Source organism: Hipposideros armiger, unplaced genomic scaffold (assembly GCF_001890085.2).
Source record: "Hipposideros armiger isolate ML-2016 unplaced genomic scaffold, ASM189008v1 scaffold_264, whole genome shotgun sequence".
Classification (NCBI taxonomy): Eukaryota; Metazoa; Chordata; class Mammalia; order Chiroptera; family Hipposideridae; genus Hipposideros; species Hipposideros armiger.
In genome coordinates this window covers 831,611-847,496 of record NW_017731614.1, presented here as the reverse complement: position 1 = coordinate 847,496, position 15,886 = coordinate 831,611, and the positions used below count along the sequence as shown (strand labels likewise).

Below are 15,886 nucleotides of genomic sequence, written 5' to 3'. Positions count from 1 at the left end.
GCAGGCTGACTTCCCTTTTGTAGGCATCCAAGTGCGGCATGACCAGGACCTGGGCTACATGCACCATAAGTTCGCGGTGGTGGACAGGAAGGTGCTCATCACCGGTTCCCTCAACTGGACCACGCAGGCCATCCAGAACAACAGGGAGAACGTGCTGATCATGGAGGACGCCGACTACGTGAGGCTTTTCCTGGAAGAATTTGAGCGTATTTGGGACGAGTTTAACCCTACCAAGTATACTTTTTTCCCACAGAAGAAGAGAGGTCACTGAAGCCGTGGGCTCCCCTCTGTCTTCAGAGTTGGAGAGGACAGAGGTGTCACACAGCTTTGGTACCTCTGGTTTTGAAACTAGACCAAACCTGCAAGGGATGGGACCTGACTGGGCCCCTGGAGGCACTGCAAGTTATGGTGACAGCGTCTGCATCCTGCTTGAGTGAAACCTCAACATTAGGAAAAAATCCATCCAAACTAAATTCTCATCCATTGACACACTGAAGTGAACCCAAGAGCGCTCAGTGTTAAAAAGGACGGGAATTCCTGTCACATTAGGTCAGTTGTTTTGGACAGAGCTTTGGGTTTTTCTTTCCACCATCAGCAGGTATAGCTTCTTCTAAGTGTGCTCTCAGGAAGGAACCTTGCCGAGTACCTTGGTTCAGAATGCGAGGGTTCCTCCTGCCGCACAGAAAAGCTGTGACGCCTCTTTCAGGGTCAAATATCTGACTCCCTTTCCTAGTTGAGAGCATCTCCTCCTCTCTGGCCAGCCCCATCAGTTCAGCCCCTTAGGTATCTCCTGAAATGCTCCCTCTTGTCCCTTGGGACCGGCCCAGTCCCCATCAAGCACAGCTGGACCCTGAGATTGGCTAGAGGTTGACAGTCTCGTCATCCCTACTGTGACCAGCTCCTTGGTGGCTTACTGGAAGGTCCGAGTCAGGAAGGAAAACGGGTGAGAGAGAAGAGAGGAGAGCTGGGCACGTGGGAGCAGGAGCTGCCTTCAGGCCCGCCCTGAGCGTTAGCTGCCCCTGGAGGGCAGGCAGGCCACCCTCTTACCCGGTCTCCTTGCATAACTACTCTTTAAAACAAGTACACATGAAAATGTTCATCCTCGGCAGATTCCCTTCTATTTTCATGTGGTTAAGTGTGTGGTCTGTCAGGAAGGACCGTAAGTGGGCAGAAGCTGCTTCTGTTTCCATGTTAAGCTTTTAATTTTTAACGTTCTCACACCAAAGGTGGTTTTGTTGTGTGTTTAGAAGTGGCCTTCACATTAACACCTGTGGAGCTTCGCTAATTTTCATTTTGGCTCAGTGTAATTAACTATGAGTTACATGACCATCTGGAGGAGTAAACTAGAGGAGAGACCCATTTCAGGTGTGGTACCTACAGATCTATTTTTATTCTCAGCTTAGGGTTTTCCATCCATAGGTAATAGGAGAACAGGCTTCTTACATACATTTGTGAAATGTTCCACATTATGTTCTTCAGAACGTGTATCTTTATATATAGATAGCTCAAATAACATCTGAATGGTTATTTTACCATCTTATCATATTTCTGTATGATGAGTAATATGTAATCGTATGTAACATGCTGTGTGACCTGTCCTGAGGCCTGTTTGGGGTGTACGTGGGTTTCTCGTCCCCCATCACGCTCATGTAGCCACCTGGAGAGACCTTTCAGTGTTCCACATTTTTTTGTTTATTTAAAGTTACCCTTGACTTACAGTGTTAGGCAAGTAAACTCAAAGTTAATTTTTCTTATTGAAGCTATAGAGTATAATATATGGATTAGAAATCACAAGAGGTGGTTTTACATTAAATGAGTTTTTCATCTGAGTCTGTTCTCCAGCAGAGTATCTTCTGAAAAGAAAACGGGAGACGTTGTAGACTGTCTCCTGGATGATGGTGCCAAGTTGTTTGGGCGTCCCACACATTTGAATAAATACGTTCTTATTCTGGAACGGTAGTGCTGTGTGTTTTTGCCTTCAGATCGTGGCTGCTCTTTATGAAACAAAACATTTGAGGGGAGGGTGGGCAATATACAGGTATTTAGAAACTTGGTGAACATAGGAGTCTCTCCAACAGAATAAGACCTGAAGGTTTTATCTGGGGATGTCCCGAAGTGTTTCCAAGAGACAAACGCCACTTCTAGTCCAGTTTTGAGCCTGTGCGCCTGACCTGTGAAGGTGGGCACACCTGCATGCAGCCCACTCCCGCAGCAGTGCCTGGGTCCCAGCTGTGACTCGTCCCTGTCTTCCAGAAGTGGGTGGCACGCAAGCATGTTGACATCAGTGCATCAGTAACAGCGTGCACATAAAGTTATCTAGCCAGGCTATCTGCACTGATGTTTTAAGAATTGTAAAATCATCTCATAATTTTTAATATAACTTTATTGTTTATCTTGGTGTTTTCATCATCTTAGCAGCAGTAGGAAAAGTTTCAGGTACTAGCTAATCTTTCTGAAAAGAACTTGCAATGAGAGAAAACTTCCTGAGGGCACTACTAAAATCTACCTCCGAATTGCAAGTATTTTGTATCCATTTAGATTATAGGTGTTTGCACAAAATGACTGGAGCCCCTGACCTTTGGGCTGGCCACAGTCTGCTCTGACAGGAGAGGTCATGTGGGGTAGCTGGGCCGGGACTGGGGCGTTGGAGGTGACTGGCGTGCCTGGTCTGTCAGGTGAGCCAGGAGTTCACATCAGAGGCTGTGGTAAGTTCCCAGGTTTCAAGGTACGTAAAGCAAATGAATGAAGCAGTTGATCTTTCATTGATTCAGAAGATACTTAAGGCCGAGTAAGTGGCTTTGACTGGGTGACAGTTATTTGGGGTCTAGTCCAGCAATGGGCAGTGACACTGAAGTAACCCCTAGAACGGTGGGTCTACCCTGTGTCTGACATTCCTCAGGCATGGTCTGAGCACAGAATGGAAGAAGTCTGGGAGGGGACTTGGTGTGGTGTGTCCTCTAAAGCTGCTCTCTGCCTATAAGGCTCCGTCGTGGCTCCTCCTAGAGAGACTTTAAAAGAAGTAGGAAGGCTGGGTAGTGACTTCATAAGAGGAGCCTAGGATACCCCCCACCCCACCTTCCCTCCCCACATCCAGTTCACCTCGTGGCTTCGGCTCAAGGTTGTCATTTGAACTCTGGGGCAGTGATATAGCTTAACAACTGATGTGCAAAGTGAAACTCGGGCAACCCTTGTGACTAAAAAACAAATTGTCGTGGTAGTGGTATGTGGCCTAACAGTCTGCCAACAACTGTCACATCAAGAGTGTTTGAATGAACCAACACAACTACATCATATTTTAAAGTGCTACATTGGTTCTGTTGAATTGGTTTGTAAAGTAACTGTTTAAAAATAACACTTCATTGAAATTCATATACTATAAAATTCACCCTTTAATAGTATGCAATTCAGTGGTTTTAGTATATTGAGTTGTGCAACCATCACCACTGATTCCAGAACATTTTCACCCCCCCAGAAAGAAACCCTGACCCATTAGTGGTCACTCCTACTCCCGCCAACCCCAGCCCCTGGCAACCACTAATCTGCTTCCTGTCTGTATGGATTTATCTGTTGTGAAGATTTCATATAAATGGAATCCAACAATATGTGGCATTTTTTTTGGTGTTTTTTTTTTGTTTTTTAGATTTTTTTTTATTGGGGAATTGGGGGGTTGGGAACAGTGCTGGGGAATTGGGGAAAGGGGAACAGACAAGTTGCTGTCGTTTTGTTCTTCAATCTAGTTGTGGAGGACGTTGCTTCACTGGCCCAAGTTGGCACCATCATTGCGCTCTTCTCTGGCGAGGCAGATCAGTCGCCGGCTTCTGGATGGCCGCTCACTGCGGCTGCTGGCCGCTCACGCTGGCTGCTGGCCACACACGGTAGTCCATGGCAATCCACTGCCACAGGGACTGCAGCCCATGCCGTCGCCGGCGACTCATGGCAGCCCAGCTCCAGGTTGAGCTGTTGTTCAGCATCTTAGCTGTGGAGGGCAGTGTCACTGGCTCTCATATGTGGGATCCGAACCGGGGCCCTCTGGCATCCCAAGCGAGTTCTTAACCATCGCGCCACTCGGCCGGCCCAATATGTGGCATTTTGTATCTGCCTTCTTTCACTTAGCATGTTTTTGAGGGCCATTCATGTTGTAGCATGTGTCACTATTTCACTTCTTTTTTATTCCTGAATAATATTCCATTGTGTGGATGTATTACATTTTGTTTACTGATTCATCAGTTGGCGGACATTTGGGTTTCCACCTTTTGGCTGTTACAAGTAATGATGCTATGAACATTCACATACAAGTGTGTGGGCATACGTTTTCATTTCTGTTGAGTAAATACCTAGGAGTGGTCTTAGTGGGTCATGTATGTCTGTTTAACCACTTGAGAAACTGCCCGACTGTTTTCCAAAGTGACTGCACTGTTTTACATTCCCGTCTGCACTGGATGAGGGTTCCTTTTCTCCACATCCTTACCAACAAAGTTATCTGACTTCATTATAGCCAGCCTATTGTGCGTGAGGTGGTTGGTGTCTCACTGTGGTTTTGACTTGTATTTTCCTGACGATTAATGATGTTGAGCATCTTTTCATGTACTTACTGGTCATTTATGTATCGTCTTTGGAGAAATGTCTGTTCATATCCTTTGGCCATTTTTTCATTGGGTTACCTTTCTATTGTTAAGTTCCAAGAGTTCTTTGTATATCCTGGATACAAGTCAAGTCCCGTTTCAGAAATATGATTTGTAAATATTTTCTCCCATTATTTGGGTAGTCTTTTCACTTTGTTGATGGTATTGTTTGCAGCATGTGTTATTTTGTTATAATTCAATTGATCTGTTTTTACTTTTGCTGCGGTGTCATATCTAAGAAAACATTGCCCAACCCAAGGTCACAAAGATTTGCTCCTATTTTTTTTTCTAAGAGTCTTACAGTCTTAGCTCTTATATTTAGGTCTACAAACCATTTTGAGTTAATTTTTGTGTATAGTGTGAGGTAGGGGATCCAGTTTGATTCTTTTGCCTGTAGATAGCTAGTTGTTCCAGCACCATTTGTTGAAAAATATATTCTTTCCCCACTGAATGGTCTTGGTACCCTCGTTGAAAATCAATTGATCATAAATGTAAGGGCTTATTTATGGATTCTCAGTTTTGTTCCATCGATCTATGTACCAAGCCATATGCCAGTACCACACTGACTTGATTACTGAAGTTTTGTAGTAAGTTTTGAAACCCAGTAGTATGAGTCCTCTAACTTTATCCTTTTCCAACATTGTTTTGGCTATTCTGGCTCCCCTTACATTTCCATATGAATCTTAGGATCAGCTGATCAACTTCTGCAAAAGCAGCTGGGATTTTGATAGGAATTGTGTTAATCTGTAGATAAGTTAGGGAGTATTGCTATTCTAGCATGTCTCCCAGTCCATGAACATGGGATGCCTTTCCATTTTTTTAAATCTTTAATTTTTTTAAGTTTTGTAGGTTTCAGTATACAAATCTTACACTTAAAAAATTTTTTTATATTACTGAAAATGGAATTGCTTTAATTTCAGTTTGATTGTTCATTACTAGTATATACAAATACAACTGATTTTTGTATATGAATCTTGTATGTTGCAAACTTTTTTGGGTGGATTCCTTAGGATTCCCCACATACAAGATCATGTCATCTGCAAATACAGATAGTTTTACTTCTTTCTTTTCGATATGGATGCCTTTGTTTTCTTGCCTAATTGTTCTGGGAAGAATCTCCAGCAGTGTTGAATAGATATGGTGAGAACAGACATCCTCGTCTTGTTCTTGATCTTGGTGGTGGTGGTGGTGGTGGTGGGGGACGACTTTCAGTCTTCCACCACTGAGTATGTTAGCTGTGGGCTTTCATAGGATTTTATCATGTTGAAGAAGTTCCCTTCTATTCCTAGTTTGTTCAGTGTTTTTTATTATAAAAGGGTATTGGACTTCCCATATGCCAACTGATATTTAAAATTGCACATACATAGTTTTAAAAAGTGTGTTAAAGCTATTAGAATGCCATATTAGAGCAGTGTCCAAAAACTGTGTGTATATTTGACTGATTTTTTTTTTTTGGTCAGTTCATGTCTTTTATTAAACCATATACAATTACTTGTCTTCTGGTTTGTTGAAGCAATAGGTCAGACAACATTTGCCACAATAATGTCTGTCAAAGTGGCTGGCCATAAAAATTCCGGCACCACATTCATCTGAAGGGCACTCCCGACGAAGGCGGCTGATTTTGCCATTCTCGTCCACCTTATAGTATTTCAGGACAGCCAGCTTAACCTTCTTTCTCTTATGCTTGTTCTTCTTGGGAGTGGTGTAAGACTTCTTCTTCCTTTTCTTAGCACCACCACAAAGTCTCAACACAAGATGAAGAGTGGACTCCTTTTGAATGTTGTAGTCAGACAAAGTACGTCCATCTTCCAGTTGCTTGCCAGCAAAGATCGGTCTTTGCTGATCAGGAGGAATTCCTTCCTTATCCTGGATCTTGGCCTTTACATTTTCTATTGTATCCGAGGGTTCAACCTCGAGGGTGATGGTCTTCCCGGTAAGGGTTTTCACGAAAATCTGCATCTTGGCGGCGATTCCACTGCAGATGGTGGATCGGAAAGGAAGACTTGACTGATTTTTTTAAATGGTTAGAAAATTATTGGAACATCCTTAAATGAGAATAGCATCCCGAAAATATGTATTCTTTATATGTCTGTACTCAGCTTTGTTCTTGCTAAGTTTTATAAATTCCATTAAGTTGATTTCTTTTTTTAAAGATTTTATTGGGGAACGGGACCAGCCAAGTTGTTGTTCTTCAATCCTCATTTTGGAGAGCACCAGTCGCCATCTGGCTTCCTGTTGGCAGCTTGTGGCCTCTAAGCTCAAGGTGCTGTGTTACAATCTTAGTTGCAGGTGGGCGTAGCCACCATCCCATGCGGGAGTCGAAACGGCAGCCTTGAAGAGCACACGCTCTATCCACTGAGCCATCCAGGCAGCAGCTCAGCTCAAGGTACCGAGTTCAGTCTTAGCTGCGAACAGGCAATCTTGTTGTTACACCAGCTGAGCCATTCTGCCACCTATTGGTAGCTCAGCAACAGCTCAGCTCAGCTCGGGCGCAGTGTCACTGGTCCATGTGGGAATCGAACTGGTGGCCCTGTTGCTCAAAGCTTGCGCTCTTAAGCCCACTCTTAACCAACTGAGCCACTTGGCCGGCTCCATTGAGTTGATTTCTAATTGGTAGCCTTTTTTCATCTGAAAATCTTTTTCACATATTTCATTCTAAAGGTTGTTCCAATAATAATAATTAAAAAAATCCAGTTTCTTATTTAGAGGGTCACAACAAGCATTTCAAAAAATGAAACAGAATGGAGACATGAGAGTGTATTCTAGTAAGGGAGCATTATTTTGTGAAATTCTGGGTTGTGGTTTGGGCAGGTGTGTGTGTGTGTGTGTACTGGGTCATGATATCAGATGCATTCTTTTCAAAACAAAAAGTAAAACTTAATTGTAAATAAATCTATTAATAAATGGGAAGGTGGGCCGGCCGAGTGGCACAATGGTTAAGAGCTGGCTTGGGACGCCAGAGGGCCCCGGTTCGGATCCCACATATGAGGGCCAGTGACACTGCCCTCCACAGCTAAGATGCTGAACAACAGCTCAACCTGGAGCTGGGCTGCTGAGAGTCGCCGGCGATGGCGTAGGCTGCAGCCCCTGTGGCAGTGGGTTGCCATTGGGCTACCGTGTGTAGCCAGCAACCAGCGTGAGCAGCCAGCAGCCTCCGTGAGCGGCCGTCCAGAAGCTGGCGACTGATCTGCCTCACCTGGGAAGAGCGCAATGATGGTGCCAACTTGGGCCAGTGAAGCAACGTCCTCCACAACTAGACTGAAGAACAAAAAGACAGGAACTTGTCTGTTCCCCTTCCCCCAATTCCCCAGCGCTGTTCCCATCCCCCAATACCCCAATAAAAATCTTTTTAAAAAAAATTGGAAGGTATGGGAGAGTTATAGTTCCTTCCTTTCATTACTATTTCTTAGTGTCCTTCTGGCTCCTGAAGGTTTCTATAACTGAGCCAATGTACCTTAGATTGTGGATGTAAATAGTTCTTAATATGTGTTGTGTGTAAACATGTGAGACTGAATTTTTATGTGAAATCTGATTTTAAATTGCTGACAACTAATCCAAAACTTTAAAAGCACTGTTTAAAAAAAAAAGCAGGGCCAGCCAAGTGGCTCAGTTGGTTAAGAGGTAGCTTAAGAGCGCAAGCTCTGAGCAACAGGGCCATCAGTTCGATTCCCACATGGGCCAGTGACGCTGTGCCTGAGCCGAGCTGCCAACAGGTGGCAGGATGGCTCAGCTGGTGAGAGCATGTGCTCCTAACACAAGACTGCCTGTTCGATGGTGGGCTATGCCCTCCCGCAACTAAGACTGAACTCGGCACCTTGAGCTGAGCTGCCACCCGGATGGCTCAGTACATAGAGCATGCGCTCTTAACAGCAAGGCTGCTGGTTCGACTCCCGCATGGGATGGTGGCTACGCCCACCCGCAACTAAGATTGAACACAGTACTTTGAGCTTAGAGGCCAACCAGATGGCGACTGGCACCCTCCACAACTAGGACTGAAGAACAACTTGGCTGGTACCCCTCCCCAATTACACTGTTTTCCCTCGCCCAACTCTCCAATAAAAAAAGAAAGAAAAAAACCATAATAAAATAACCAAAACTCCATTATAAATCTCTAGGCTACTGACCAGTTTCTTATTTTTGACTTAAATGCATATTTTGCATGTCTCTCCATTAAACAATACCTCATTCACAGCATGCAAAGGGTGATGCAAAAATAGTTTATTATGGTATAGTTTATGTAAAGTTAGGTAATATTTACAAAATAGAAATGATCAGCTACATCCATGGGAATCTAGCATGTCACACAAAGGAATAAATATTTTGACAAATACTTCAGCTGTAGTGAACAGTTATCAGAAACTTTGTTAAAAAAAAAAGCCTCAAATGAAACCATAGAATTCTTGAATTGTCAGAAAGAGTGCAGCATCATTGACCAGGCTCTTCTCTTCAGGAAGACCCTGGGGGCCTGACAGATGGCCCACCCTGGTCTCTGTTTCTGGGAGCTGCCTCATCTGAGGCCTCCAGTGCAGCCTGGGAGGCATGTGCTGTCACCTGTGCTCCTCAGACCTCTGCTGCTTCTGCATGTGATTTTAGTCTGGTGACCATCATCGCTTAGCGTTAGTACAGAAATTAAACACCAGTTCCAATTATACAAGTTTGTTCTTTGAACACGTATCACCTGACTGTTGAAATAATTAGCTGTGGCAGAAGTGATTGCTGTGAATTATTTCCAAATTTGTCACAACAGAAAACTATTTGCATTTTTCACTTTGTATCTCAGCTCTCCCACCAGTTTGGCATAGTGCTTTTATCTTTAGTACTGAACCGAGACATTCTCTCTGATAGAAGACTATTTTGTGAGAAAAATCACTAAGAATTAAAATTGTTGAGGAACCACTTAAGAAACTTTACACTTTATAAATATTACTTAGGAAAACCACATGAATTAATTCTTGTCCCTTAACTGCTTTGAATCCTAACAAGTCAGTAAATATGTCATTAATAATAAAGGTAAATCCTAAAATCCATTTTAATTGAAGTTTTGTGATATAAACATAATCCAATAATTTAGTGTTCTTCATAATCTATTCTTAGTTTCCTATAAAAAAACCTGAAATATGTGATACAACCAGTTGTAAAGGGGAAAAGAGCAAAGGGCAAGGGAAACGTGAAGGCAGCAGGTGGGCTCTCTGCATCTGATGACTCCACCGTGAGCTCCAACTGAATCCTGGGAAGGCCCCCCCACCGCCAACCCCCTGCAGTGCCCAATTTGAGACCGACTGTGGTATTTTACCCCTGAGACTTCAACATCCTCCTGTATTGGACCATCCAGTTCTTAAGTATTTTTGTGACAATGTTTCCTTACCTACTGGACATAGACATATATGGTAAAATAACAGCATTACAAGCTTTGTGACCTCTGTGCTGTTGCACAACACAACCTAAGAGCCGGAGAATCCAGGCACTTGGCTGGACCCTGCATGTGGCCCTGCCCAGTACACAGACCCCTTGTGCCAGACCGTGTTAAACTACGTCTCCCTCCAAGTCTTAGGTTACTATGTACAGGAGCTGGTCAAGATGTAACCACCATGTTCTTCATTCTCCTCATTTTCCTCCAGGACTTTAAGTGGCTCTACCAAGAACAAGTTTTACAGTTCTTTCAATGAAAGACAATTACGGGTACAGGGTTGTCGTTATTTTAGACACTGTAAACAGTCTTTAAAACCGTTTCCTTATAATGTTGCGTGGGGTTCAATGTTACACCCAAAGCTGTTCTCCCTACCTTAAAAGGGGATATCTGTATACAATTAAAATAAAAGTCACAAAAACCCCTATAATAATTTCTGAGTACTATTTATACTGCTTGCTCTGAATATACTGATTATTTTGAAAAAACACAGCTGCTTTTAAACAGAGAAACTGGAAGCCCCAAAGTGTGCTGTAGCTTAAGTCTTCACACAGTCCTGTATGAAAGGAACCCAAGGTGGTTTAAACAGCTAATCATTTGGGCCACACACAGGGGTGGCCTAATGTTATTACTCCTCCTCTGTGTCTTCTGTTGAAAAGACTTCAGAGAAGGTAGACCTCTGCCTTCTATAGCGAAACAGGATTACTTGAAACATTCTCAAAAGGGCAAAAGAATGAGGCTGAGTCTTTTCAGCAGAAAAAATCTGAGAAATTGACAATGTACACTTCCATATTGGGTTCATGTCAAGTCTTCCTACGAAAGAACCCAAAACAAGTGTTACTAGACCTCACTTTAAGCTGATCCTTAAATTTTCAATTGTGGAAAGTATGACCTTGCTAAAAGTGTACACGAGTAATACACAAAACTGTATGTAAGTACAACAGACTCCCATCTCCTAAGAGCAGTCTGAGGACTGGCTGGCTGTGGCCGGCTGTGAAGAAGTGTCCCAGTGTCCTGCTTACTTGGTGTTGAGAACAGTGAAGGATCTGACCTTTTGACCTGATCTCAGGCAAGGACTAACACCTGTGCTAAGAAGTTTGCTATCTAAGCTTAGACCTTTCAGGGATGGAAAAGCCGGGGAGGCGTTTGTGTACTGGTAAGCTTCTAAGTATGACATCTGTGTAAATCCCACGGGCAATTCTTCAGTATTCACTAACTGAGAAAGCAATGCTTTAGCTGAGCAGTCCAATAATTAGTCTCTCAAGAATGACAGAAGGTAGAAGAGCCTCCGATGAAAGACTGAAAACAAATGGTGTGCAAATACCTTAGTTTAAGAACCTTTAAAATAAGAAGTTTCAGCAGCGTTCTTCCCAAGTCATAGAGGCCCAGCAGAGGCTGCTGTGCGAGAGCATAGGAACTGTTCACTAATCTCAACTAGGTGGAGCAAGTATTAGGCCAACAGTTAACATTTATTTAAGAAGCAAATTCCTATTTAACATAAAACATTGCAGTAGCTCAGTTGTCCAGGGTTTTCAGGGTGTGAGATATTTCAAATGACTGATGTTTCCAGAGCAGTGCAGCTTCCAATGTACCAATTTTTTCTTCTAGCATTTAATTCCTCCTAAGTGTAATAGTATACACTTCCCTGTCCTTTGTAAAACTTTGGAAATACTTAAATTACGCCCTCCTTTTTTGGTGACAAGGGTCACTGAATCCTGTATTAGTTTTTTTTTTTTTTTTGAAATTGTGTCTATAAAGGAAAATGTTAAATTCCAAGCTTCCTTAGGACGATAAGCAAACTTTTATTTTCAGGAAAAATGTGTTGATGGGTTGCATTCTTTTCATGGACTGAAAAGAGCTTTGAATCCCTGGATAGTAACTGTCTCAGACACATTGGTGAGTGAGGGCAGAGGACCTAGTGTGTGGTTAGCCATGACAATATCACGCAGACATAGGGAAGTGGGGGTGGGAAAGCCCCACACCTTGGCAGTTAGGCAGCAGCCCCACTGTAAGCTGCACAGGCCGAAAAGTTAACAAGTGCAGGGAGAAGCAGCTTTCTCTAAGGAGAAACACACTGCCTGTCAGCTCTCCCGTGTAGGGAACACACCTGGGGGTGCCTACAGCATTTTACTGGCAGGGACCCCATCACACCCCATCATTTCTTAGCTGGAGGAAAGAAGGCACAAGGTTAGGGCTCTGCCTCCAGGCCCGCAGGGTAGGGAAGGCGCTGTGCCGCGCCACGCCCAGGGTGAGTTTCAAACCACAGCCTTGCTAAAGGTACCACTAGGCACCAGTGATAAAAAGGACTGGGTTCCATCCTCAGGCCAGGAGTCAAGTGTTCCATCTACCACTGGTGAAACAATGGTGTTATAAATACATCCCTACAAAAATGTTTCTTAGGCCATCAATTGTGTCCTGGCCTTGTGTCAGAATTCCTTTCAAGCAGACTCTGATGGTCACAGCTGTTTTTTAAAAACTGCAATCCCCTCTTCCTGTGTCTGGCCTGTGCAAGGCCCTCAATGCCTAGCTGTTGGGTCAGTGAGCAAAGGACTGGATCTGGACACTGGCATTACAGGTCCCACGTCACTAGCCGAGCTGGGGCCTTCCCTGGTCTCTACCTTTCCACGGTAGACATGTAGGGAGGGGGCCTCTGGTCTCAGTTCCTGACAAACCCACTCATTGCCACCTTGGCCTCCACCGGACAATCCAGGATGGCCATCACTTCCTCCCACAAATTCAGACTCATTTTGACACCTTATTGCACAAGCTTCAATTTCTGGTGGCAAAGTGCTCTCTGCCACCTCAGCCCACCCCCCGTCACCCCTCTGCCAGGGAGGTTTCAGACAGCCACGGTCACCTGGGTACTGGCCTTCACATCTGCTCAGGCGCTGGCATCATGCACAATGAACTTGGCCAGCAGGAAGCTTTTCCTCGCTGCACCTGTGCTGGCGGTACACTGTCACTAATGCGCGTGTGCTGGCGGTACACCGTCACTAATGAGTGTTCACAAAATGAGCAGATGAAGCCATGAATGTCTGCCACAGCTTTTTGCAGGTGCTAGGAGATTACAAATGAATAATAAACATTTACAGCAAAATAATTACAACTGTGAAGTCGGTCCATGTTAACAATTTCCTTCCTGGGAAGCGGGGATGCTCCCACGGCCTGGTGAGCGCCAGCACCTGGATGCACAATGTCCCCACTACCCTGTCCACAGCCCCCGGGACTGCTGTGAGACTCTGCGGTGAGAGACGATGTAAAAGGTCCTCTTTGTTCTGTTCTGCCCGCTTGCTCTGGCTGGAAGATGGGACTGAGCAGCAGGAAGCTCAGACCGGGTTCCGAGCCTGACAGTTGTCACTACAGGATGACACTCAGCAAGGCTGGCTCAGCGCACTCTGTGGGAGGCTGTATTCCCGGGAACCTCCAGAAGGAACCAGCACTAGGAGAACGAGTCCTGCTGTTCATGGGGTGACCAGGAGGGGCCTTTACATAATGGCTGCAGTGACAGGATTTCCCCAGTCTCTGCCTTCGACCCCCCAATACTGCGCTCAACACATTTGTTTCCCAGGATTCCTGAGGTCTAACCTCCAGGGACAAGTGAAAAAAAATGTATGCTCTTTTGACCCATTCAAAAGCACTGCGGATTTCCAACCTTCACCGTTTTAAGGCAGATGGAGCCCGACTCCATGCTCAACCCTGCTGGAAAGCTCTGGGCAGGCTGGAGGCAGGGGGCTGCCTGGAGAGGAGTCCCTAGAGGCACCAGGGGCAGTCACAAAGGATGCTGTGCTGGATGAGGCAAGGATGCCGAAGGAATGACACGACATCCTAGTGCCCAGGCAGCCTGCAGAAAGACGGGGCATGCTGAATATCATGTCACTGCCCTAGAGGACACATGTGCTGCGAGTGTTCTGATGGCATGGACGGCAGGATCCCAAATGCTCCTTCTGTTTGCTCCCACTCTGAGCACAACACAAAGGTCATGGGTACTTTGTAAAAATGCTGCCAATCTATGTGGCGGGGGTGTCTGGTAAGGAGAATTTTAAAAAGAGCTAATATTTTCTTGCTTTTAAAAACATGGAATAGTAGCAAGGGAGTGACAAGAGTGGGTTAGGGCTCTTACAGCTTGTGAACAGGGAAGGCTCATGCCAGAGGGCAGCCAAGTTTATTCCTGTGAGGAGAGAGCACCCAAGCTTGCGTCTTAAACTAAACATAGCCCCGGGACCTTCTGTCTGGCCTTCCCAGGACTCTTCCCAAATGACGCTGTTCACTAACTTAATCTAGAAACCCAGCAAGATTTCTGTTTTTACCCCCATGTATCCGTGTACCCAGAGACTATCAAATTAACTCAAGCATCAACAGAGTGAGAATGTGCTGTTGGCAATAAAGCCAACGGACCAACAGATGCAGTGAGACCAGAACGAGCCCCTCCCAACATTCCACTCTCTGGCCTCCCTCTGCTCCCCAGGCAGCAGAACCTGTTCCCACTGGCTAAGGTTGTGTCTACTCCTTGTCTTAATAGGATCAATAGTTTTCATGAGCCACCATAGAAACTCCAAGACATTTTTAAGAAGAGCTATAGAGTGTTTTGTGGCAGTTAAAAAGGTCTTACTCAAACTGTTAGAAAAGCAAAATTGTTAGTACAGGTTTACTTTAGGGTCTCTAAATGCTGCGAAAGAACTCTTCATATCTCAGATTAATTAAACTAGGGTTAAGAACACAAAATAATGGGCAGTTTTCATCTGACTCCGACATCCTCTAACTTTCTTCTTGACATAACATAGGGGTCTTCTCTTAACCTTTTCAAAAGCAACATGGTTTCTTTTCAGAGAGGTTCCAGAAATGAACCCTCTTTCGCCCTGCGTGATTCCCTGAGGGAATTCATTATTTGCAGTTACAGTCTGAAACCCCAGGTCAACAAGACAAGTAGTTACGAAATGACCGGGGTTACTGGTGGCTAAGAAAGGAGCGAGCGTAGGAAGGAATGAGAGGGGCCGGGCTTTTGTGCAAGATTTAATAAAAAACAAACAAAAATAGGAATGGCTGCTTTCAACATTCTCCAGGTTGTGAAGTTTGCCACGATGACCTGGGGTGTGGTTCCAAGATGGATTAGTGGAACAAGTATAAAACGCTGGCCTTCTCCCAAGCTCAAAGGTGGCAGATCAAGGTCAGAAACCATGCCCCTTGCCCTGCTTTCCAAGCTCCTGCCGGCAGGCTCTGAGCTGTCAGTGCAGGATCCAGGCAAAAGCACATCCCCATGGCTTGTTCTCTCCAAGTGACCCAGTGCACAGAGTTTAGCCCGGGCCTGACCCCAGGTGCACCAGCGACAGAGCTAAGCTTATCGACAGGCTGCCGGGCCTAATACTGACAGTGAGTGAGTACAGCGGGTGGCGGCTGTCAGGGGTTCCAGCACACCCAGATGGCATAGCTGGCCCTCCACGCCCCCACTGCTTGGCTTATTTTAGAATACCATGGAAAAAAAGCCTGGATAAAGACAACAGGAAGACGGAATCAACGTAGCAGGGAATGGTGTGAACATCCCATAGACGAGTCTCTCATGCATCCATACCCACAGTTAATGACAATAATGACAACAATAATAATAAAAAAATAAAGTACAGACAAAAAGCAGTGTTTGGGTTGTGCTGCCGCAAGCTGGGGAGGGTGTATGTTCAAGTTGAATGGGACACAGCTAGTCTTTCTTCAAGTCCCTGGATTCAAAGAGCTTCAAGCGTTCTTGCACTGTCAGGCCTTCCTTCAGACTCTGGAAGGACAGCAGAAGAAAACAAACAAACACACACACACAAACAAACGGTTAAGGACCAGGCCTAATGCTGGGGTGCAGTCTGCAGTCAGAGGC

General features: G+C 44.9%; 3 protein-coding genes across 17 annotated transcripts in view; 1 reads left to right on the top strand and 2 right to left on the bottom strand.

Annotated features, from left to right (window-relative positions):
• PLD6 (phospholipase D family member 6) overlaps positions 1-1,959 on the top strand; it is a 6,113-nt gene extending 4,154 nt beyond the window's left edge. Inside the window, exon 2 of the mRNA XM_019656631.1 lies at positions 24-1,959. Within this exon, the coding sequence (XP_019512176.1) occupies positions 24-271 (248 nt within the window). The 3' untranslated portion in view covers positions 272-1,959. The remainder of the gene's footprint in view (positions 1-23) is intronic.
• Positions 1,960-6,064: 4,105 nt separating this feature from the next.
• Positions 6,065-6,628, bottom strand: UBB (ubiquitin B). Its single transcript, XM_019656635.1, has one exon. It carries the CDS (start codon positions 6,579-6,581, stop codon positions 6,111-6,113), a length of 471 nt encoding a protein of 156 aa, XP_019512180.1. The 5' UTR covers positions 6,582-6,628; the 3' UTR covers positions 6,065-6,110.
• Positions 6,629-8,820: 2,192 nt separating this feature from the next.
• Positions 8,821-15,886, bottom strand: part of MPRIP (myosin phosphatase Rho interacting protein) — a 140,875-nt gene continuing 133,809 nt past the window's right edge. For all 15 annotated transcript variants that reach the window (XM_019656658.1, XM_019656649.1, XM_019656647.1 and 12 more), the window contains one exon: positions 8,821-15,790. In XM_019656658.1, coding sequence (XP_019512203.1) covers positions 15,719-15,790 — 72 coding nt within the window. In that variant the 3' untranslated portion in view covers positions 8,821-15,718. The remainder of the gene's footprint in view (positions 15,791-15,886) is intronic.

Excerpts from the sequence above, each read along its gene's own strand:
- UBB (XM_019656635.1), bottom strand. The coding sequence starts at position 6,581 with ATGCAGATTTTCGTGAAAACCCTTACCGGGAAGACCATCACCCTCGAG.